General features: G+C 40.3%; 1 protein-coding gene across 1 annotated transcript in view; it reads right to left on the bottom strand.

Moving 5' to 3' along the window:
* Window positions 1–21,908, bottom strand: part of ROCK2 (Rho-associated, coiled-coil containing protein kinase 2) — a 50,842-nt gene extending 28,934 nt beyond the window's left edge. Inside the window, exons 1-4 of the mRNA XM_010149700.1 lie at window positions 21,833–21,908; window positions 10,819–10,919; window positions 5,604–5,741; window positions 2,779–3,039 (exon numbers count right to left, since the gene is read on the bottom strand). Coding sequence (XP_010148002.1) covers window positions 2,779–3,039; window positions 5,604–5,741; window positions 10,819–10,884 — 465 coding nt within the window. The 5' untranslated portion in view covers window positions 10,885–10,919; window positions 21,833–21,908. The remainder of the gene's footprint in view (window positions 1–2,778; window positions 3,040–5,603; window positions 5,742–10,818; window positions 10,920–21,832) is intronic.
* Window positions 21,909–23,821: the final 1,913 nt, after the last annotated feature.

Genomic DNA, 23,821 nt, shown 5'->3' with positions numbered 1-23,821 from the left:
CCTCTGGATGGCATCCTGTCCCTCAGGCATGTCACCTGCACCACCCAGTTTGGTGTCATCTGCTAATGTGCTGATGGTGCACTCGATCCCCTGTCCATGTCAGTGATGAAGGTATTAAATAGTACTGGTCCCAGTACAGACCCCTGAGGGACACCACTTGTCACTGATGTCCATCTGGACATTGAGCCATTGACCACTACCTTCTGGATGCGACCATCCAACCAATTCCTCATCCACTGAATCAGGCTCTCTCTCCCTCATGAAGTTCTGTTCAGTCGGCGAGAGCTGGTGAGTGCTTGTGCAGAAACAGGAAAATGGCTCAGATCAGGTGTTCGCACTGCACCCGGGCTTGCACAGCAGTGTGCTGCAGGCAACAAACCGAAGCAAGAAAGATCCAGCCAATCTTGGATGAGCTTCAAGGAGAAGTAAGTTGAGTTCTCAAAAGAGGAACACGTTCCTTCTTTCAGCTAAACTGCCTGTCCTGAGGCGATAATCCCAAATAGCAAACATCCCGGTTTTGGTCACATCCCTTTTCAACAGGTATCACCTAAACACGTGCTCACCTAAAAGCTGAGTTAGCACAAGACAGCGCTCTGTACTGAGCCCGGCAGCACTCGCAGTTCCTGGCTCTGTGATACCCACCGAAGGCAGCCGTGCTACTGGCTAGTTTCTTACTGACAGCCTGAACGTTAGAGCCTGGCGAAACCTGCCCTGTGCTGCCTTGCCATACCTAGACACCCAAAGGGAACTACAATCCCTACTAAACTTTTGAGGCCAACTCCATTCCAACAACACAAATCCCAAAAACTGTCACAACTGAATTACACAAACAAGCCAGTTGGAAAAGATCACTAAAACACTAAGCAATTCCTTTCACATACTGGTAAGGAGGAATTCTGCGGCCAGTGTCCGGACTGGGCTGGAAGACTGAACAGGATGCGACACTGACTTCAATTCCAGAGCAAAAGTCAAAAAAAGCCTGTCACCAAATTGCAGCAGGATTTTCCTGGGCTAATGTGCACAACTGCTAAAGGAACTCCAAATCAGACAAAATAAGTAAGTGTTGGGTAAGCATATATTTTCTAGAAATCATCCTGCCAACATCAATATTATATTTACACAGCTGGGATGTGTTCATGTTTTGTAAGAAGTAGCATGAGATTTGGACACAATCCAGAACCTCTCAACTTCTAAAGCTTCCTGTATAAAAAATTTTTGCCATTCCACTGAGTCTGAGAAACATGAAGAACTTAAAAATGTAATCTGTTAAAAAGTTAACTTATTTAGGAGATCACCAGTCCGCTGATCATGCCCATCCCGAAGTGGAGCTCACTACAACTCTCTGTAAGACATGTGCATGCACTGCTCACGTTTATAATATGATGAACCACATTTTAGTATTCCATTAACAACATTAAAAAAAAAAAAAAGGAAAAAAAGGCTTTGGTTCACCATTTCTGGGATCCCTAAAAGAACATGAAGGATCTCCCTTTTTTGTAGATTTATATTACAAACTCTTGGATTTCTTTATTGTCTCTTCTGATGAAGATCAGACTCCCTTAAGACCAACAGGCCATTGGTTCGAAACAAAGATTAATTTTTTTTAAGGCCTAAATTAATAGAACAAGTACTACTTTTGGGGTTTTTTTCCAATTAAATGGAATGCTGTTCTCCAAAATACAGGCAAGTAAATCATCAGAGTGGAGATAAACAATCTATCTGCCTTTAGAATAACAACTACAATATCAGCAAAACTAAACAGAATACTGAACCTCAATAAACAGGTGTAGTTGTTCAATGAAGTTAATATATTCTCACAGAAAAGAAAAAAAACCTAACCAGAGACAATGCTTCTAGATACAGCTGAGGAGACATTAACTTGATGAAGCAAATGAAGTAGATTGCAGAGATTGTATCAGGCGATACCTAAACAATACAGACCAAAAAAAAAAATCTAATGCATTAAAGCGAGTAAGCTTAAGAGAATCATCCTTGCCAACATGAACACCGAAACCTTTCAAAGGCCAGGCAAATGACAGCACACGTTCACACAGAGTTCTTTTAGAATCTGTTGTAATCTGTCACAGGAAGAATATGTTGTATAAATTACAGTATAACATTGTTTGTCAGGGAAGATTTTCAAGTGCAAACTAAAAAATATAGCCTTAAGTCTCCTTTAATTACATAAGGTATTACGACCTACTAAAAATAAAATATTCTTATCAATCTCTTAGAAAAGCTGTATATTTGGCTGTACATGGCAAATGTGGACACTTAACATGAACAGCTAACAGATTTTAATCAAAATATCAAACAGCGCTGCTGCCTTACTGCGACCCCATTTTAAACGGCCACTAGAGGATGCTATGAGAACAATTAGACATGGTAGGAAAAAAATTAAGGCCTGTATCTTGGCCTATAAAATAATTTCCTTTACATAAAAATGTCAGTTTATGAACTGTTCCAAGGTCACTAACGTTGAAACTAGAAGTTGTCTCATAAGCTTTTCAGACGTTTGGCAAAAAAAAAAAAAATGCAGAAATTCATAAACACACATGCTTTCAAAAATAAGTAGTAAGTTTACATCCTTCTTCCACATGCCAAAGCAGTTTATTATAGGCAAGGTGACACTATTTAAAGTATCCTTGTATTTAAAACTAGGAGGGAGACAAGGAACAGCTTTCCAACCAATTGTTGATGAATATTCCTTTGGGTATTACAATTCATAAAAAAGGATTACAGTTTTATAGATGATAAAATGTGCAGTTGCATACTTACTTCATCCATTTTCATGCAAGTGCCAAAATCTGCCAGCTTCAGGTGCCCATATTTATCTAAAAGCATATTGTCAGGCTTCACATCTCTGTGTATCAAGCCCATGGAGTGAATTGCATCAAGAGCAAGAACAACTTCGGCTGTGTAGAACTTGGCCCATTTCTCAGGCACATCGTAATTGCTCATAAGGTTTACAAGATCTCCTCCTGGCATGTATTCCATTACCATGTACAAGTATTTGTCATCTTGAAAGGCACAAAATAGCTGCAATATTAAAAAAAAAAAAAGAGGAAAAGAAAAAAGAGCAATTACTTTTCAGACAGCTAGGAAAAAGAATAAAGCATTTCAATACCTTGAAGTTTCATCAAAACCGAGCATAAATTTTCAAGACTGATGTAAAGTAACTTTAGTTTTTACATTCAGACAATCTACATTTTCTATTAATTATGACAGTACCTTGGCATTTACTGAACTTCAAAACAACCATCATTTTCATTTTTAAGGAAGCAAAAGAGGTTTCTTCATTATTTCAGTAGCATGATCACACAGACACAATTCCTGGCATTAAAAAGTATCACTGAGTGAAAATGCAAAATATCAAATCTGAGAAGGGGAGCATCATGCACTGATTTTAAAATAGCTCAACAGGGAACAGCATCTTGGATTATTTCTCAATTTCATATATTATAAAACTTCTTATCTCTGTACCTACTTAGAAAAACACTCATCACTTCTGATTTTGTCTTAAATCAACATGTATGCTGAAATAAGACAGAAAAGAAAAAAAAATGTTCCTGAGGACAACTATAACACAGTACAAAGAAATTAACAATAAAATAATGGTCTGGTATAGGTTGCAGCTAGTATCTTTTCCTACCAGCACGATAACTGAAGTGTTTAATCTCTTCAAAAAAAATGAGATTTTACCCAGTGATCACCAGGTCTGAAAATGGCCCAAACCAGCAAAAACCATTGCTATCACATGTTCAATGACTGGTGTGGTAATGCTTCTGAAAGTCTCTCACCTTATTTCTCAAGGAATACTGCTCCTTTACATTAAAAACTAAAGTCATTCACATCTTCAAGTTACCCAAACAAAATTCACATGCCATTGAAACAGAGGATGAGTAAAAGGAAGGAAATAAAGAGGCAGTTTGTGGAGGATGAACAACCATAAAAGGCAGAAAAATTAAGGAGACTTGACCTTTAGATTAAAATTTATTTTATGTTAGTGACAGAACTATATCATAAATACGTGTTTTAATACATACATATTGCACTGTACTTGTTTTCACAAATGGATAGTACATAGAATACATAGTATGATAAGCTTTTGGTCATTAAATTAAAATCCAAAATAGTCTCTGTATTCTCAAGTGTAAATATGTATTAATATAACAATAATAAATAACAGCACCATGTCTTTATGCAGCCCTTTCATTATTGCCCTCAAGGGGCTTCATTTAAAAAAAAAAAAAAGTAATTCTAAATTATCTAGGGCTCTGGTTTCATTTGTTTTTCACATAAAAAGAAGGCACACAGAAGCAGTGCGATCTGTCCCAGATTCTGGCTCAGAACAGGACGTACATTTTCTTAAAACCAGCTCAGTGTCCTGTCCCAGTGGACCACAGTACCTGAATATCTCACACTAACACACTTCATCAGGAAAGGCAGAATTGCAACTGGACTTCAATTCATTTACTGTTTACAAACACACACACATTTATATCAAGCTTGCTACACATTCCCTCGATAATCAAGGGTCACACATTTCTCGTTACTTTCAACTGCACGTGGAAAATAATTTGACACAACTACTGTAATTAGAACAAAAACAAAGAGCAAAATAAAAATTCATCAATTTGGTTATGTATTTCTTTTGAATATAGGCAAGAACATGGAATATGCTCAGAAGAGCAAAAACTCTAAATAAAAAAAACCTAGTAAAACATTTCTTGCATATATGAGGTGAAGTGTTACGAAGAATATATGGAAAGCTTAAGGCCAGTTTTTATTTATTAAATATACAGAAGCACGGCAATATATGTGACAGCATTTAAATGTATTAATTATTTAATAAAAAGAAGTACTAATAATTTCTCTAAGCATATGCTTTCACTAGTCATTTTATTAATTGGTGTAATTTACCAGTTACAACAAATTGCAATATTTAGTACTAATTCTTCCCAAAGGCCTAATTCATATTATAAACATGCTGACGGTACATGTCATGGGCAGCTGCAAGCAATGCTATTCAAGGCCAGCTAAAGAAGCCAGTTCTCCGTTACTCAGATGTTACTTCTGTGCGGAGATGCAGTAACTGACCACTGAACAGAAGATGGTTTCATGCAAATCACTGCTACAACCTCCTGCCTTGCAAGAGACCAGGGGTGTGCACTCATCCATCTACCAAATGGCAGCAGAAGAGACAGCAACTACTCACAGCACTCTTAATGCTAATTGCCTGTGATAACTGCCTGCATCACGAGGAAAGACTGGAAATAATGTTGACATTTGTTTCTACATTTCTATCCAGGACTTTTCTTGGTTGGAAAGTAACCTCCCTATTATTCTAAATAATTATGTGGATATTTCAAAAGCCTGTTTAATTCAGTTTTATAATGCATTTGTGGTGATAAAAATATAAATGAGTATTTGACTGTGTTTGGGAAGTAGATTAAAAGTCCAGTTAAACTGCTATAAGTACATGTCTTTTAAAAGTAAAATCTGAACCTAAACCATGATTTGATTGTAGATGTAAATTCAAATTCAGCTAAAGACTGAGAGATTTATGGTTTTATTATTTTACTCTTACATATCTTCCTTACCTGAACCACCCACGGACTGTTGGCAAAGGCCATGATATCCCTTTCTTCCCAGAAAAAGGCTGAATCTGATCTCTTGATCATTTCAAATTTACTAAGCAGCTTCATTGCATAAACCTTCTGTGTCATTTTATGGCGAACCTGTTAGTAGAGAAAGAAAAGAAACAACTTTTTAAAAATGCCTTGTAAAAAAACAGAATACGGGATAGGGTATTTCTCCTATGCGTAAGCCTTCTGGGATGCAATGCCTCCAAGCCTTCACACACCCAATTTTCTACACAGTAAGGATTTGAGAACTTCCAAACCTGGAAAGAAAAATCTAACAGGTGCTCCAAAAAAAAAAAAACCCAAAACCCAAAACCCACAAACAAACAAACAAACAAACCCAATACCCACAACCCAACAAAAACCCACCACCATAGCAGGAGTGAGACAAGAAGGGTGCCAAATGAAGGAAGATATGCCAGAACCTGGCCAACTGCTAGAGCTGCCCCTGCAGTCCCAGAAGAGGGGCTGCAGTGCCTTGAGAAGGATGTGCCTCAGGGCTGCGGGAGCTCTTAGGAGGTAGCTGTTTTATTGAGGAGGCACCAATACAAGCCTATGTTCTTCTTCATGCTGGCTATAAGCATAAAAATGAGAGATGAGTCCAGCTGTCTGCTTACTCAAATGGAAAGCAATTAAAAAAGCCCCAAAATGCACCACCCACCGAACAACCCAAAACCCAGAATGAGAAAAGTACCATCTTTCTCTAAAGGACTGGAGTGCTGCTCTTAACATTTTATGAGTGAACATGCCTACTTCAAATCAGCCAGTACACACACAAAAAGATTAAATAATTCTGTTTACAAAGAAAAAGGATTCATTCATATTAGAAATTCTGCAAGCAATCCACTTCAGCCCCTTCCAATTTTTAGTTTTCACCAAAAAGAGACTGCTTTTAGTTCTTTTCTGAAGTAATTCATATATTCACTATAAATGGTGTAAAATCAGTTACATAAATCTTGTTGGAAAATTAATTTTTTTATGACATAATCTGAAAATATTTTGGAAAGCTTCACCTGAATAGGGACATGTAACAAAATCCTTAAAGCACACACAGACTGTAAAGTCATTACACTGTTAATGAATCAATGTTATACTTATTCTACTATATGAAACTGCTACTAAAGGACCATATTTTTAATACTGAGCGTCCCTTGCAGAAATCAAGGTGAGAAGTACTCAGCTGTAAAATGTCTGAGTCAGCAGAAAAAAAAAAAAAATTTAACTGTATCTAAAGTATCTACTTATTTTCTTCAAATGAAAATAAAAAATTCAGTGGACTCACTTGTGAAGTCAGAATTAAACACGACTTTCTGATGGATTCAAAACCCCCACATTTAGTTATCCCCCAACGTCTTGGTTTTACACAATGTCCAAGTTTAATTACGCTATGTGAAAGAACATATAATAGGCTCTTTATCCTGAACAGCTGCAAATGTTTCAGATCCACTATGTCTGCAGTGCAAAGCTTCAGAGAGGCACCTATTTGGTCTACAATCTGGGAGCATCAGCCTCCTGCTCCTGAGGAGCTGTAAACATTAATGTTGCTGACACCAACAAGAATAATCTGTCGGAACAGGAGAATCATTAGGCTAGGCAAGGGGGGATTCTGGGAAGAGTGAGAACATGACCAGCAACAGGGTTATTTATGAACTTAAGTGTTCTTGACATTGGGGCTTTTTGCTCTCAAGATTCAGGTACAAAAGTTTAGGATTAGCATCCTGCAGAGTTTAACCCTGATCAACAACCTTCCATACAGCTAGGTCAAGAAACCTCCAAACACCAGAACCTAAACACGTATCTACATGAGTTAACAACTCCATGTCTACTGTAAGACATTAACAATTAGCCAGCTAGTGAAGGTGTCCTAAAAAAGGATTTTGAAAACTACCCCCTTCGCATTTACTAATCCCACATGGGATTATTTACAAAAACTTGGTGGTACATCACAAACTGTACTCCATACAGCAGAGCTTTTGTAATCCCGCTTAAACCCAGGAGAAACAGGAAGACCAGCAACCCCAAAAAGATACTCTTTAATAGAAGATGCACTTTCTGTGGACATTCACATAAAGCTGTGCAAAGCATGTAGTAGTTTACAATTCCTAAAATCGTTGTGGAGCCTTGACTGGGTGTAGTTAGTATAGCTGCCTTCATTTGTGAGAATAATTGTCTCTCACATCTTGGAAAAAGAGGGGAAAAAACGTCTCAAGAAGTCACCACAGTCCAAAGAAAGCTCATGTATAGGAGCTATACGTATAAAGTAAACAGGGTAGGGGGACCAGAAATCCCAGTCTGTGCACCTCTCCAAGGAAATGTCGATAGGTTATCAGCTGGTTACATTACTTCTTGAAAAAATTCAACATAGGTTCATTCTCTGTAAAAAAGTCAAGGAACCAAAGCAACAACTCACATACGAGCACACCCAAAGGCTGCGGATTGGCGTGCCTTACAGGTGAACAGACCTACCCGTGACACTACCTCTTATATCACCACCATGGCCCCTGGAGAACGGCCACTGTGCTGTGCTCTTTACCCAGAGCTATATCTGTACATACATATATTGGCTCATAGGGCACATTATTCATGTATTAAACCGTCATGATGTTTCAGTTTCTTCCAACTGTTTAAATGAACTGCCAAATTTAAACTGCAGCTCACCAGAGTTAACTCTCAAAATAGGTAGGAAAATCCCTTCGTGCCATCAGCACTGAGTAACGTGGCCCCATTTAAGTTTGAAAATGCATTAAGTAAGAATTTCCCTCCATTCTGCTTCATCCATTTAAGACTTTCAAGAAACAAGTACACACAAAATGCATCCATAATTTCTAAAGCATTCACGTCAGAAGACAGTTTGTCAGCAAAGGAAATAACCTGTCCATTAGAAGTTACCAGACTGAGCACGTCATATTGGTAACGGTACCATCTCTTCCACGAGAAAAGAAAACAAAGATCCTAGAATGGAGTTGTGAAGTAAGCTCTAATGTTTGAAATAATCACAAATATACTAAAACATTTAACAGAGCCCTAAGTAATTACTACAGATAGGGTACCAAAGTTCATGTCCTGGCAAATTGGCAGGTAGCAGACCACAACTGCTTTACTGGCATCACTACAGAAGAGCACATCAGCAGTGGCTGGGGAACTAAACCTAATAAACAAAGCACTTAATGGAAACAACTAAACCAGCACCTGTTTACACAGGCCATGACAACTGCTGGTTTGCAACACTAAGAAATCACACAGTGAAGACCGACACCCAGACAATCCTTCACTACCCAAACAGAAGAAAGAGTTAGCCTTGCTTTGGTCTCCTGCTCCAGGACATGACCAAGTCAGTCTGCTGTGTCACTGCAGTGGTACAGTACTTTGTGATTAGACTCAGGAGAAGGAATTGTGGATATGTTTCAATTGAAATCAAGAGGATTTTTCCTCAAGTGAAAACAACCAAAAGGAGCTCAGGACGTGCTTTCATAAATTACTGTTTCTGAAAAACACACAGGTAACATATTAAGCACCATAATTCAATTTTTCTGTCTGCCTCAGACACCAGTCACTTTCATTCACGGCACTGCGTAAGAGAAACAGCGATCTGGCAGCTGGCAATTATTTTCTTAGCTTTCCCCATCGCTGCAGGCCCAGCAAAGCCAGAGGACAGAGCTCAAGAGTAGAGTTTAATACCTCTGGAGTTATAGGAAAGTGTTTTTCCACCAAAGTCAGACGCTCAGACCAGAGTTATCTGATCCCTCCTTACTGGACAGAAATTTTTAAAATTTTTTTGTTATTATTTTATTTTGGAGTGAAGGGAAGGGGGAAAATGAGGTGTTGGGGTTTTTTTTTAAATCTAACTGTAAGGTAACAGCAGTAGAGTATGTATTTTCCTTTCTTCCAAGAGTCCAGAAAGCTGATCTCTCTGCACCACTTCTTTCACAAGAAAATGCTATACTGGAACAGAAAGGTTGGGGGAAACAAAGCCATGAATTCACATACTCATCTTTTGGCTTGTTATATTTAAATATTACAAATACCCAACAAATATTTGTGCTACAAATATTTATGCACAACAGCACACACCAGTGACAACATCCATGACTTCAACTCAGGTACTTAATCATGTTTTATTTATGGTTCTTTCTGTGTTTAACCCCCACTGAAGCAAATTTCTATTTTAATCACAGAATGTGTTTCAAAATATTTTGATTACTGCAAATCCATCATCTGCAACTGTGGTGTTAACATTCTGAATGGAATAGAAATAGATACAGCGTAGCTCAATAGTTTAAACTTGTATCATACCTTGTGAGGCAAAAAAATCTAGGTATGTATGCCCTCATCACCCGCTAATATTAGTTCAGATCTACAGTTGTATTTATTATCCCACTCGTTTTTTAGCTGTAAAACTACATAACATTATAATTTCTACTTGTATTTTAACTGATTCTCCCCCTCTACTCTTGCTTTCGTGACACCCCAGCTGCAGTTCTGCATCTAGCTGTGGAACCCCCAATATCAGAAGGATATGGACCGGTTGGAGAGAGTCCAGAGGAGGCCACAGAGATGCTCAGAGGGCTGGAGCCCCTCTGCTATGGGGACAGGCTGAGAGAGTTGGGCTTGTTCAGCCTGGAAACAAGGCGGCCCCAGGGACACCTTACTGCAGCCTTTCAGTACCTGAAGGGGCTACAAGGAAGCTGGGGGGGAATTTTTACAAGGGCCTGTAGTGACAGGACAAGGGGGGGTTAAATTGAAAGTGGGGAGATTTACATTAGATATGAGGAAGAAATTCTTCCTGGAGAGGGTGTTGAGGTGCTGGAACAGGTTGCCCAGAGAAGCTGTGGATGCCCCATCCCTGGAAGTGTTCAAGGCCAGGCTGGATGAGGCTTTGAGCAACATGGTCTAGTGGAAGGTGTCCCTGCCCATGGCAGGGGGGGTGGAACTAGATACTAGATGGTCTTTAAGGTCCCTTTTGATTAAAGGACAGCAAACTGTTTCCCATGTCCTTCCCTTCCAATTCATGTTTCAAACTCGGATGTACTGTTCACTATGCACAGAAATGACCTCACAATACAATGAAAATAACACTTATTCCTTATAAGAATGCATTCTTAGGTATAAAGTATGCAAAACTGGGTAAGCTTTTGGCTAGAGCCATAAATCTGTTTCATCATTACATTCTTACCAGCTGCACTTCTCCAAAAGCTCCTCTTCCAATCACCTTAACAACATCGTAGTCTTCAGCTTTCATCTGCAAAGCTCGGATTTTTTCCACAATCTTCTCATCTAAAACAAAACAAATAAAACTTGTGATAAAGTATGCATTAACAGAATACAAGAGTTTTCACTAACATTTTTCATTGAGAGTCAAAATAAGCTATTTTTATTTAAATGCTTAGAGCCTTCTTGGTAACTCTTGAAATCTGCAGTCACTGTTAACAGACCCTTCCATTATTGTCTGGAAACTATTAACCACCTCTACCTTTAGTTTTAACAACTGAAATGTCTTTTGAATTTTGTTGACTCATTTCACATGGTTAATAATCATTCACAAGCTTACAGGAAGACTCTGGTAATGAAAAGGAGACGCCTATCTTGGATTTTCAGACAATTATTCATTGCCACCCGCTGTGCTGCAGGATTCATGGACACTCCATTGAAAACACAGGAGTGTGAAGTAACCTGTCACATACAAGAGCAACGCAGGTGCAACCCACTCCTACACACCAGGAGGGTCCCACAGCAGTCAGACGGCGAGGAGTATAACTGAGTAACCTTCATGTGCAACTTCAGATCACGCGGGGTACTCTTCGGATCCATCCATCAACTCCATACGGAATACGTATGAATTCAAGTTTGCATACATCTGTGCAACTGCTGGCCATCCCCAAGTGCTCTACAGTGTTCACTGCGTGTGTAGTCCCACACTTTTTAAAATTAGGTATACAATGCTCTGTTCAAGGATCCTCTGGTGGAATGTTCTGTAGATGAGCTACAGAAAATTGTATAGAAAATAAGTATGTCTTTCGTATTTTTCTTGCTGGCAGTTGTGGGAATCTGTATGGGGAACCACTGTAATCCTGGCCTCTGACAAATCCTAAAAACATGCAAGATTCTTTAACTTTGTCAAGGTAGCATTCTAGTGAATGCATTCCTGGCTGAATGAATGGGAGCAATGAATGGCATCCATAATACTGGAGGGAATCTTTCTTAAGCATAACAATCTCTGACGCTGCCCCTCACGTGTAGAGTAAGGACAAACCAAACGAAACAGGTTGGCTGCAGCAAGACCTCTACGAGGGAAGAGCACAAGTTGTATGAAAAGCTGTGGATGCTTCTATTCAGAGAAGATTAGAAACCTATGTTGTGAGATCGCTGTTCAGGATCAAAGACTGTGGAGTATGATCCCAAGGAAGGCATTAAAGGGGATCTCAGGTCTGGACACAGGAAAAATAGGAAGGATCAGAGGTACATTAAGTATGACGACGATAATGAACATCTAGTAAATAGTTTAACCACTCCTGCATATTCATGAAGGGCAACCTGGCGGGCTACAAACAATCCAGGAGATGCCTGACCATCAAGAACATTCCTTGTGACCCAAGTGAGCAACAGGCCCCATGAGGGAGACACTCTGCTCGACTGCAAACAAGAATGAACTGGCCAGGGTGACAAAGTCTGAGGCAACCTTGGCAGAAACAACCATGAGACGGTGGAATTTAAGACCCTGGAAGAACTGAGGAAGAAAAACAGCAGACCTTGGGCTTCAGAACAGACTACAGCTTGTTCAGGGAACACATTGGCAGGATCCTGTGGGAAGCTGCTGTGGAGAACAGAAGAGTGGGTTGATCTCCAAAGATGACATGTTCCTAGAGCAGAAGAACCTGTTCTAGTTAGCGGGAAATCCAGCAGGCACGGCAGAGAGCCAGTTCAGCTGAATGGGCAACCTCTGCCTCAACTCAAGCACAAAAAGTGAAGTTTGGAGCATGGAAATAGGGATGGGCTACCCAGCAGGAATCTCCCAGACATGTAAGGATGGTATTGGGAAAGTCAAGCTCGGTCGGGTAGAATTGGAACTAGCCAGCGTTATGAAGGGAAACAAGAGCCTTTATAACTACACTGGCAATAGAAGACAGAATAAGGCAAATGTGGGCCCGCTGCTCAGTGGTGTAGGGGGTCTAATGACAAAGGACATGAAGATGAAGGTACTCAATGCCTTTTTTTTTGCCTCAGGCTTCACTGGCAAGCTCTGCTCACAGGTCTCCCAGCTCCCCAAAGCTAAGAGCAGTGTGTGGGGCAGTGAAGTATCACAGTAGAGGAAGTCAGAGTTAAGGACCAATAAAGCAAACTACATAAAACAGGCCACAAGATGACACAGGATACACCTGGGCTTGCTGAAGGAGCCAGTCAACACCATTACCAGACTGTTCTCCATCACCTTTGAAAGGTTGTGGCAACGTGAGAAGGCTCCTGACAGCTGGTAAAGGGCAAATGTCATGTCCATGTTCTAGAAGGGCAACAAGAGGATCCAGAAAGCTACAGGTTAGAACATCAGCCCAACCGCACTGCCCACAGTGATCACAGAGCAAATCCTTCCAGAATCCACTTCCAAGCAGTGGATGGACAAGAAAGGATAGGAAGAGCTAGCACAGATCTAAAAAGGACAAGCTGTGCTTCATTAACCTGACTGCCTTCCACAAGAAGATGCCTGTCTTGGTGGACAAGGGGACAGCAGTACCTATTTCCTTTCATTGACTGCAGCATGACTTCCAACATAGCATCTCGAAGTATCTCTGTAGCCAAACCAGGCTGCACATGGATTTCACAGAGAAATTACAAGGTGGGTGGGAAGCTTGCTGTAGTCATGCTCAGTGGTTCAAAGTTCATATACTGGAGGGCAGGGCTGCTCCTAAGAGGGACCCAGACGGGATGGGTAAGCGAGCTGACAGGAACCTCACAAAGTTCAAAGGCAAATGCAGAGTCCTGTACCTGGGATGGAACAACACCACAGCACAGGATGGTGCTCACCAGCTAGAAGGCACCTTGAGAAAGAGTACACGAGTGCACCGGTAGACAAGATGAACAAAGAGGAACAAGCAGCAAGCCTTTGCATCGACTGCACACAAGGCTGCATTGGTAAATGCATAGCCAGTAGGTTGAGGGAAGTGATTTTTTCCCCTTTGTTTGTCACTTGTGAGACCGTATCTGGAATGCTACGTCTAATTTTGGGGTCCTCGGTGGAAGGAAAAAAAAAAAATCAAAACATTCCCCAGCTTAATGGAAGGCCACCAAGATGCTCAGAGGGTGGGATCACATGATGTGCATGGGGAAATTGAGAGAATTGGAACTGTTCAGCTTCGGGAAGTCTAAACGGCTAGTCTCAACAGAAGTTGGAAGGAGGTTTTATTTTTAAGAGGTGCGAAGTGAAAAGACTAGAGGCAAGAGACAAGTTGGAACATATGATAACCTACATTCTAGGAAAAGAACCCCTAGAACCGGGGAACGGCAGAGCCTCAAAATGTCCACCTTTGGAAATTTTCAAAATTCAACTGCACAAAGACCTGAACAACCTTATCTAACATCAAAACTGTTTTGGCTTTGAGTTGCGAGTTGGAGCAGTTGACCTCCAGAAGTCCTTTGTGTGGAACACAAAAAGGCAACTAAAAATTTCTTCTTCTGACAAAAAAAAATTAGGTGTGGAGAGTGTTAAAGAAATAAAAAAGAATAATCAGGGAAAAGAGTCTGCTAGTAAAGTTGTAAACACAGAGGCCACTAAAACTTCAAAAGCAGACAAATCTGCCACATTCAGTGTACCAATAAGACTGTGAAGGGATCCAGAGTGTGAACAAGAAAAGGAGTTGGGAGAATGCTGAGACAGTTTTCTACAGTGAAAGACAGGAAGCACAGGACAGTAACAGTGCATCACCCACACCAAGTTTATTATTTCACTCATGACGTGAACTGGATTTTGCAGTTTGAGAAGGAAAGACTTGGAAGCTTACTTAACCGCAAATTAGAAGCTCTGGCACAATATAAGGAGGATAAATGCAAATTCTCAGGAAGCAGCAGCAGAGAAAGATATCAGCAAATTTCAAGTCAGAAGGAATGTGCAATTACATGTCTGAACACAATGTTACATCTCACAAGAGAGGGGAATCACAGGGATTTATTTTCAAATGTTTCCGAGAGGTTTCAAATGTTTTCAGATGTGTGAGATGAGATGTCAGGGATTTAAACATGTTGAAAGAATGGGGTGTAGTTTTACACACCTCCGTTATTGGTCAGAAACTCAGAGGAATAATTCTGTGTTCCACATATAATAGAGAAATTATAAATAATTTTAATATAGCTCAAATGAAACTGTTTAAGCATTAAACACTGCAGTTAAGCAATAAAAACCCCAACAATATATGAAGTAAGCAAATGAGATCTCAACCAAGGGGTTAACAGTTTTATCATCCCTGTGCAATGCTGAAGACAGGAGAAATCCTACTTGCTCTACTAGAAGATCTAATAATCTTATAATCATCATCATCTAGGGATGCAGGTGTTGTGGAGGTATCGGTTATACAGAAGGATTGTCTATACTGTCATAAAATTTAACAGATGTGGAACAGATAATCAAAGCATGGAACCAACGTGAAACAAATAACGGGCTGTAAGAAGACAAGCTCAGAGAAACCCTGATGCAATGTTGTAATTGCAACATGCTGGATCATATGACTTGGTTCACGTATCATGTAACATCATCTAACTAAAGGTGCAGGAGACCTTTCCAACATATCCTTTTACTAGAGGTCAGAATTTTCAGGTTTCACACAGTTTGTAATTTGTGCTGTCTGTATGACAGACACCACAGACTATCTTCCAGCCTCGTGAATTTGCAATGCCATGAAGCCCAGCAAAAGACAAATGTCAGGTTTAAAGGAGGACGTTAGATGGGCTGCCCAACTCCAGAACATAATGAAATCTTATAAAAATATTGTGACATTTGAGTAAAAGTCCTAAAATGTGAGAATGTCATCACCTATGACTCAAGTTTCTTCTTGAACACCGGAAGGACCAGGAATGTTGGCTAGCAAGAGTATTTCAAGACAGCTTTTGATTTACTACTTGAAAATGGCACTATAACCCTTAAACAAATGAAGCTTCACTTTCTGAAAGGGCAGAGTGTTTGGATCAGCCACGGACAGCTGGCAGCAAGAATGTGGCTGAAGGTTACAAGCGCTTGTGTAAATGGAATAAATACCTGACTAGACAAGTAAAGGGGGATGGGGAGAAGGAAAACCCAAGCTTTCCTGCTCTTTAAGGAATAAAAAAAAAAGTGTTCATATCCAGGTTATTTTCTTAAAAGTCAAAAAGAACATGTATCAGACAGTTCTGGAGCGTGTATATTTGAGGAACAAAAATGTAAGGGAGTGCAGTTTTATACCCACCGACCAGACACAGTCAGTGAGTGCTGCTATGGAGTACATTAAGTCAAAAGTTGCTGCCCTAGGCAAAAATCTAGCCAGAAGTTAAAGACAGACAGAAGTGCTGCAATCCCACACGTGCCCAAAACCAAACAGAAAGCGCAACAGAAAGACTGAAATAATGAGAGGTGCATACATAATATCTGGTCAAAAGGTGTGCGAGGAACAAGAAGCTGCTGAAAACCTTGCAGAAGCAGCAGAAACAAAAAGGCATAGCTTCAGACAGGCTGGTGTTTCCCTCTCCAGGGAAAAGGAAGGGGAACACAAGTATTTTGTCTTGCACAGACAGCAGGAGCAGAAAACAGGGAAACAGCAGCAGTCCTCTGACTTGCAGCGGTCACATCCCTGACTCGCAGCAGTGAACGGCTTTGTATCTACCAAGTACCCAAATGGAAAAACGGTTAGTAACACTGACATACACCTAGTCTATACATCCAAGACATACTGTCTTAAACACGGTAGCTCTAAATGATGCTCTGCTTGGGAAGGGTTGCTTATTTGATACCTCTCCCATCGCTACTCTTACCAGAACAGTATCATTAAGGATGGAACTGGAGCCCAACCTGCCTAGGTAACTGCTAAGACCTAGCAGGGATCAGCCTTAATGAAGCCAAGAGAAGACCAGAGGGACAATTAGCTCATTAACTCCACATAAACTCTCTAAGGTAATAAATTTCTAAGATTCTTCTTGGCATCTGACATTTCATCTGTGTCACTGACAGTAAGTGTGGGACACAAGTCATGCTAGGCGTTAACACCACACCAGATAACTCATTTCTGTTGTTAACTGCATGGCTGGCACATGATTCAGCAACTTCAAGTGACATAACAAAACGTAAGGGAAGGAACCAGAACTGTTACTTCTGCAAGAAGTTAAGAGAGAAATCTTGTCTGCTTGGAGAGGAAAATGGGAAAAGCAACTTTCCAGGAAGTTTATTCAGGGAGTTTGCAACACTACTGCACAAGTGACACACCTGCATTAAAAGCTCCTCCTACTGTGAATATACCCATTGCCATTACATTCTAGAGGTTTGACAACCTCCAAAACATCAGCACATAATTTTAACAGCGGTTTCCAGTTTTTGAGTGATGCTGGATGGTGCACAGGAAATCACTGCTGCGTTTCAGGAATCAAGGTTTCTGGATTGTACCAGGCCTGCTGACGACACCACTCCTCATTCCTCAAAAATCTATTCTTCATGCCCTTCTATTCCTGATTATAAGATAATAAGCAAGGGTTAAAGCTATTAAATCATTTAAAACTGTTCCTTCATCATTTAAGTTCCTGCTTACAGAATTAAGGCAGCTGACAGGTTACGTAGTACCAGCATGCAGACCACCAAAAAAGGCACAAGATTCAACACCTGGCAAATCTCAGAGGACAGAAAAAAGTGACTTGGAAGAATTTACTCAACCTCTTATCATAGCCTAAGTGACAGACGAGTGGGGAGAAAAATAAAACCAAAACACCAAAGCCAAGAAAGACATGTTACACCAAGGCCATGCCAGAAAGCTCAAGCTTTTTTTCTAAAATAAGCAGGCTAGTTCTTGCTCTCAGAGGAACGTGAGATTCCTCTTATTGTTTTGGGAATTACATATTACGTTATGCTTTCCTGTCCCATGAATACTCCAGAAAAGCAGCAGTTTAACCAGAATCCTAACAGTTGATTAAAGCAACAGAGAAGACTGAAAAGGAATGGCTGTACTATTATCGGAGATACTTAGGTGCCTCTTATGATAAATACATGCTCTACTTTGGTTCAATGCCTCACAGAAAGTGGTAGGAAATCAGAATAATAAGGGAAAGCAGGCAGTTAAAAGGTTTCTTGCACATTAGACGTATGGAGAGGCTGCTTCTGCAAAGCGATCACAGAAACAGGACATATCAAACTCCTATAAAAAGGCTGGGGTTAGAAGGGACCTTAAAGATCACCTAGTTCCAACCCCCTGCCATGGGCAAGGACACCTTCCACTAGACCAGGTTGCTCAAAGCCTCATCCAGCCTGGCCTGGAACACTTCCAGGGATAGGGCATCCACAGGTTCCCTGGGCAACCTCACCACGCTCTCTGTGCTGAGTACAGGCAATTAAAAAATTGTAGCTTTGTGAAATGAGTTAAAACGTTTTGAGTTTCAGCTTGAAACTAGGAGCTGAGGTAAATATCAATTAGTAACTCAGCTGAAATGCAAGCTATTTAATTTTTAAATTAAAATAAGCTATTAATAAAACATTAACCTGATTAGTAATGATTTGCAGCAGGTCTGCAGTAGGGTGTATCCAAGCCCCTGGGAATATGGTAGAAAAAAAAACCTTCCTTATCAAAGTGTTACTGTGGGAGAATTAAGCGATTAAATTGACTGTTAGCACGATGACCACTGTAGTGTTCTCCACAATTTTGAAAACTGCTATAATAGGGAGTAAAACAGCCATAAGCAACGACTCCGCCTCAGCTGCTGCCTCCCTGTGCACTAGGGAGTGCTAACTCACAAGACGGCCCCACCACCTCTCTGCGGTTCCCTCAGGGAGACTCCCAGCGAGACGCAGGCTCCATGCCGCCAGCACAACCTGCTCAGGGTCTGTCAGAACCTTTTGACAATAATTCTCATCTAGGCATTTGCTGCAGCTCTTCAGTTGCTGAGAAAAATCAGAAGAGACAAGAACTCACTGTTCCCTAACCTAAGAGAGCAACAACTTACTGTTCCATAAATTCTTAATACAACTCCCAACTCTTCTTCCAAGACCATGGCAGCAAGAGGCTTTTTCTTCCTTTCCACTGACATCTGCCACCCTCGGAACATTTTCCAAAAAGACACGAGATACAGGTTCAGCAACTTCAAATTGCATAAAATGGCAACGCCAATAAGAACCCAACTGTCTTCCAGCTCCTTCCTGCGCCAGAGCAACTCCCTTTCTGCTGGCACAAGTATCGGTGAAGCGAAGTGAGAATCAGAAACTGGTCTTTGCTTTTCTTTTGCCTGACGAGTTTTAACAGAAAGAAACAAACCAACCACCCACCTCACTCTCTGCATTACGTCTGCTCCTTTCCCAGAGCTGGTTCATAACAAACCACAAATACCTGTGTCAGAAAGGACTTTGAAACACATCACTGTGTCAGGACTGATTCTTCCAGACGCAACAGCAAAATAATGCTTGAAAAATAACAGCTTCAAATGCTTACAAAATTCTCAATTCAGAATTTTTTTTCTAAGTGTAAATCACAGAAGATATGCAGCACTGGCTTTCATTCCCTCCCAGGCAGCATGGAAATGGAAGAGAAGTTACATATGTGATTCCTGCACAGCCTCACACTGTGTGAGCCAAAACAGTCAGCTCTTACCTGCTTTTTTTAAAGTTCAACAGGTAAGGATGAAGTGCACCCCCAAAACAACTGCATTAACTACTGTGATTTTTCTTATAATACAACTCAGAATTTTCTTTTAACCAGTATCTTGGCTATTTCAACTATAAACTGTCCGCCGATTTAAAAAAATAAAAGGCAGTAATAAAATTGTGAACCAAAGCATACTTCTGGGTTTCTGCCATTGCTGGTAGCCTGAAGGCCACATCAGATGCTTAATTATATTTACTACAACAGTGGAGGAGAAGCTAGAGTAGGAGAAGGAGCAACAGCCTTCAGAAAAGGGAAGAAAGCAAGAATCTTCAGGGGCTGCAGGGAGGAAAAACTTAAGAGTTTCCAAGGTTAAATTTTCCATATAGTTGCTATTTTTAATAGTCAGATATAATAAGATGCTGGCCTTCTGATAAGAAAAAAGTTTCAGATTTTGTCATACTGCAAAAATAGTATTTTCATGTAAACGTGAATCTGAACAGCTCATAAGCTGTTGAGAGCAGCCCTAAGGAGAAGGACTTGGGGGTACCGGTAGATGAAAAGCTGGACATCAGCCAGCAGTGTGCGCTGGCAGCCCAGAAAGACAACCGTATCCTGGGCTGTATCCAGACAAGTGTGGCCAGCAGGTCGAGGGAGGGGATTCTGCCCCTCTACTCTGCTCTGGTGAGACCCCACCTGGAGTGCTGCGTCCAGCTGTGGAGCCCTCAACATCAGAAGGATATTGACCACTTGGAGCGAGTCCAGAGGAGGCCACGAAGATGCTCAGAGGGCTGGAGCCCCTCTGCTATGGGGACAGGCTGAGAGAGTTGGGCTTGTTCAGCCTGGAGAAGAGAAGGCTCCGGGGAGACCTTATTGCAGCCTTCCAGTACCTGAAGGGGCTACAAGGAAGCTGGGGGGGACTTTTTACAAGGGCCTGTAGTGACAGGACAAGGGGGAACGGGTTTAAATTGAAAGTGGGAAGGTTTAGATTGGATATCAGGAAGAAGTTCATCCCGGAGAGGGTGGTGGGGCACTGGAACAGGTTGCCCAGAGAAGCTGTGGATGCCCCATCCCTGGAAGTGTTCAAGGCCAGGCTGGATGAGGCTTTGAGCAACCTGGTCTAGTGGAAGGTGTCCCTGCCCATGGCAGGGGGGTTGGAACTAGATGGTCTTTAAGGTCCCTTCCAACCCAAACCATTCTATGATTCCATTATAAAGGTTACTGGTACGGTAATTTACATAATTTTCATGTTTCACACTTAAAATGCACAGTTGCAGGTAACAAGATTACTGAAAATGCTGTTCCTGACCCTTTCATAAATATCTGCTGGAATTCCTTTGAACGCAAAATGAGAAAAATCCCATGGTATGCCTCTCCTTCCTAATCTGCTGCTTCTTATTTATTCTGTTTTGAGTGACTTCTCCAAATGAGAATTTACTGGCAGCTGTGAAGCTGTACATCCAGCTATGGGGCTCTGTGAAACCTCACAGAGAAGCACTAAATTCCAAACATAAGAACTCACCACAGATGACTACCCCAGCCACCATTTAACTGAGCAGCATAAGTGGATATTCTCAAGAGTCCCAGAGCAACTCAGGGCAGACACATGTAGCTCTAGCCAGTAGAAAATCAAAAGAGAAATGGTTGATAAGACTGCATTCGCAGTAACCTCAAGATATGCAACAGAAAAGTTTTAAAAAAGAAAAAATAATCTCAAAAAAAGCTCACTACAAAACACAGCTGTTCCAAGAAGACTTACTAAACATTTTAAAAGCAAATAATCCATTATTTTCACAAGGGAAAAGAAGAGTTCATATATATGGATAAAAACACTTTAAGAAGACAAAATACAGCTACTTTTATGTAAGTGTCTCACATTTTTATGCACACAAACTTCAAGATCCTGTCTACAATTAATTTTGGAGGAATCACAAACATTTACACAGAAGTTAAAAAAATGCACCAATAGATTTTAAAAGGTACAATAATTCAATTTTAAAAAAAGCAACAGAAGGCTTCTCTATTTGATTAAAAAAGACTGCATATACAGTGTTGCCATTTTGTGTAATTAATTCCTAAAGAATAACTGGAATATGCTTTGCAAATTATGTAGCAGCACACACTTAAGATAAAAAAAAAATAACGTAAAAGGATTTTTGCAGCAGTAGCTGGAAAAAATTAAAATCTGCAGCTGGTAATTTCCAGCTTACTTTCAGCAATACAATGACTCCCCAGAATGAAACCTCTCTGTAATTAATGGTCCTCCAAACTCTTCTAAATATAGAAGCTCAGGGTTGTAAGAATTAGTAGAATGAAAATCAGCAATGCATTTCTGACCACTCAGCTTCCTATGACTGAGATCACAACAATGTCATTGCTTAAGGGCCCCTTGCAACTTACATCTATTTAAGAAATTATCGATGTTCTTGTTCTTCCTGAGCGCTGGATAATCCAGATCAAGGACCAAAGAATTCAAGCCATCCTGAAAAATAAAGAAAAATAAGTTGAGTTCTAAAATCATAATTAATAACTTTAATACTACTACAGTAAGACTTATTATATATTATTCAAGCATGCATTACATTCCTAGTGGGCAAATCAAACAAGCTCTCAAGGATGTTTATAAACCAGTCACCGCAAAGGAGCTAACACTCACTGACTGGCTCTGCGCAGGACTATAAACAGTACAGATACATTACACCGCTGATTAGTGGCACCGGGACTTAAATTGGAGTTGCAGTTTTAATCTCAACCAGTAAGCAGTCTTACTCATCAAACACTGATTTAAGATATTCCATTCAATCTGGTTTTCTTATTTCCATTTCACTTTCCGTATTACTGCTCTGATCACATTCTCTCTACTTTCTCATTCTGGATCTTCAAAAACCAACTGCATATTTTTCTACTCGGAAGCAAGGCATGACCTAAACTTAAGAAGACAATTCACCACATAAGTCAAGCTCACAAGACTGGATTATTTTTAATAAGTGACTCGACAGAAGACATGCCAGAACTCTACATGCCATTCTGCTATCAATTATCAATGCCTCCCCAGAAAACAATTGAGACCTCTTAAAATGGCAAGGGATGAGATCACCACAATCTAAACTAAAAATAGCATTTTGAATGCCTGTTACTAGACTTAACTCAATTTCACCTTTCAGCAACCTAGATAAACTTTTTTAAACTACTCTTCAAAACATACAGCCCTTTCCAGTTACACAAGGACAAACAAAAGTAAAAATTAGTTTCAGATACTAAGAAGAGCCAGAGAACCCATTCACACTCAGCATCTCCTGCATTCTGCCTGAAATTGTATTTTTTTTTTTACACAGCTCTAAGAGCAAAATCCTGAGACTGTTTCTTCAAGTTTTTCAGCCTTGACAGGGCATCACAGAGATTTAAGTCAGAAGCCACATCACGTTTGTTGATAAGCAGCCAATAGAACTAGACAGCATTTCAGTCTTCCTATTAACAGAGGCTATAGCTAAGAATCTCCTGATTTTGTGTATTTTCTTCTTAATATATCTGGGAAGGGAACATTTCTAGTGCAAATCTCACTGCAATTATTAAACTCATTCTAATAATATATCTACTTGGATAGAGTTACAGGCAAAGCCAAGGTTATTAAACACATTTTGAATGCCAGAATGTCCTAAAATATGCACATACACAAGTAAGACTACCTCACCTGTGGAGATGTCACTTTTTACCACAAAAACCATTACTGATTAAGCATATTTTCAAAATATTTGACTGGTTTTTTTTGTTTTTAACCTCCTAACAAATAAAAGTGTCTTGGGAAGTATCAGCAGCAGTCATTGTATCATTTGGAAAAGAGGTTTTGCTCAATAAATACCCATTCAAAGGCATTCTCAACAGGCTAGAGAAGTGGAGAGAAGAATATCACGAAGTTCAACAAGGGGAAACACCAAGTCATGCGGAGGAATAATCCCAGGCATATTTTTGTGACGTCCTACACAGTTTATTTCCCTTCACTAAAGGCCACAGAATACAAGCTTGCTTTACTATGTTTTAAATTGATAGAGAAACATCATTAGCACCTCACTCTCACATCCTAGTAACAGAGAGGATACCTTGTTAAAGGAGGATTACATTTATTATATTTGACATAACTATTGTAAACATCAGAACCTCACAACATTGCATAAAGCATAAAACTTAAAAAAAGGCGGTAACTCAAACAAGGTCCATCTGGCAAAGCAGGAAGTCAAGCAAAGGCAGCAGGAGGCCTGCATGGATGAGTAAGGAGCTCCTCACTGAACTCGTACATGAAAAGAGGTGCAAGTAGGTGAGGCGACCCAAAAGGAGGGCAACTGCTGACTGATCATGCAGGGTTGTTGTGGTTTAGCCCCAGTCAGCAACTGA

This window comes from Eurypyga helias, unplaced genomic scaffold (genome assembly GCF_000690775.1).
Source record: "Eurypyga helias isolate BGI_N326 unplaced genomic scaffold, ASM69077v1 scaffold6104, whole genome shotgun sequence".
Classification (NCBI taxonomy): Eukaryota; Metazoa; Chordata; class Aves; order Eurypygiformes; family Eurypygidae; genus Eurypyga; species Eurypyga helias.
The sequence above is the reverse complement of the archived record's forward strand: the minus strand, read 5'-3'. Positions and strand labels throughout refer to the sequence as shown.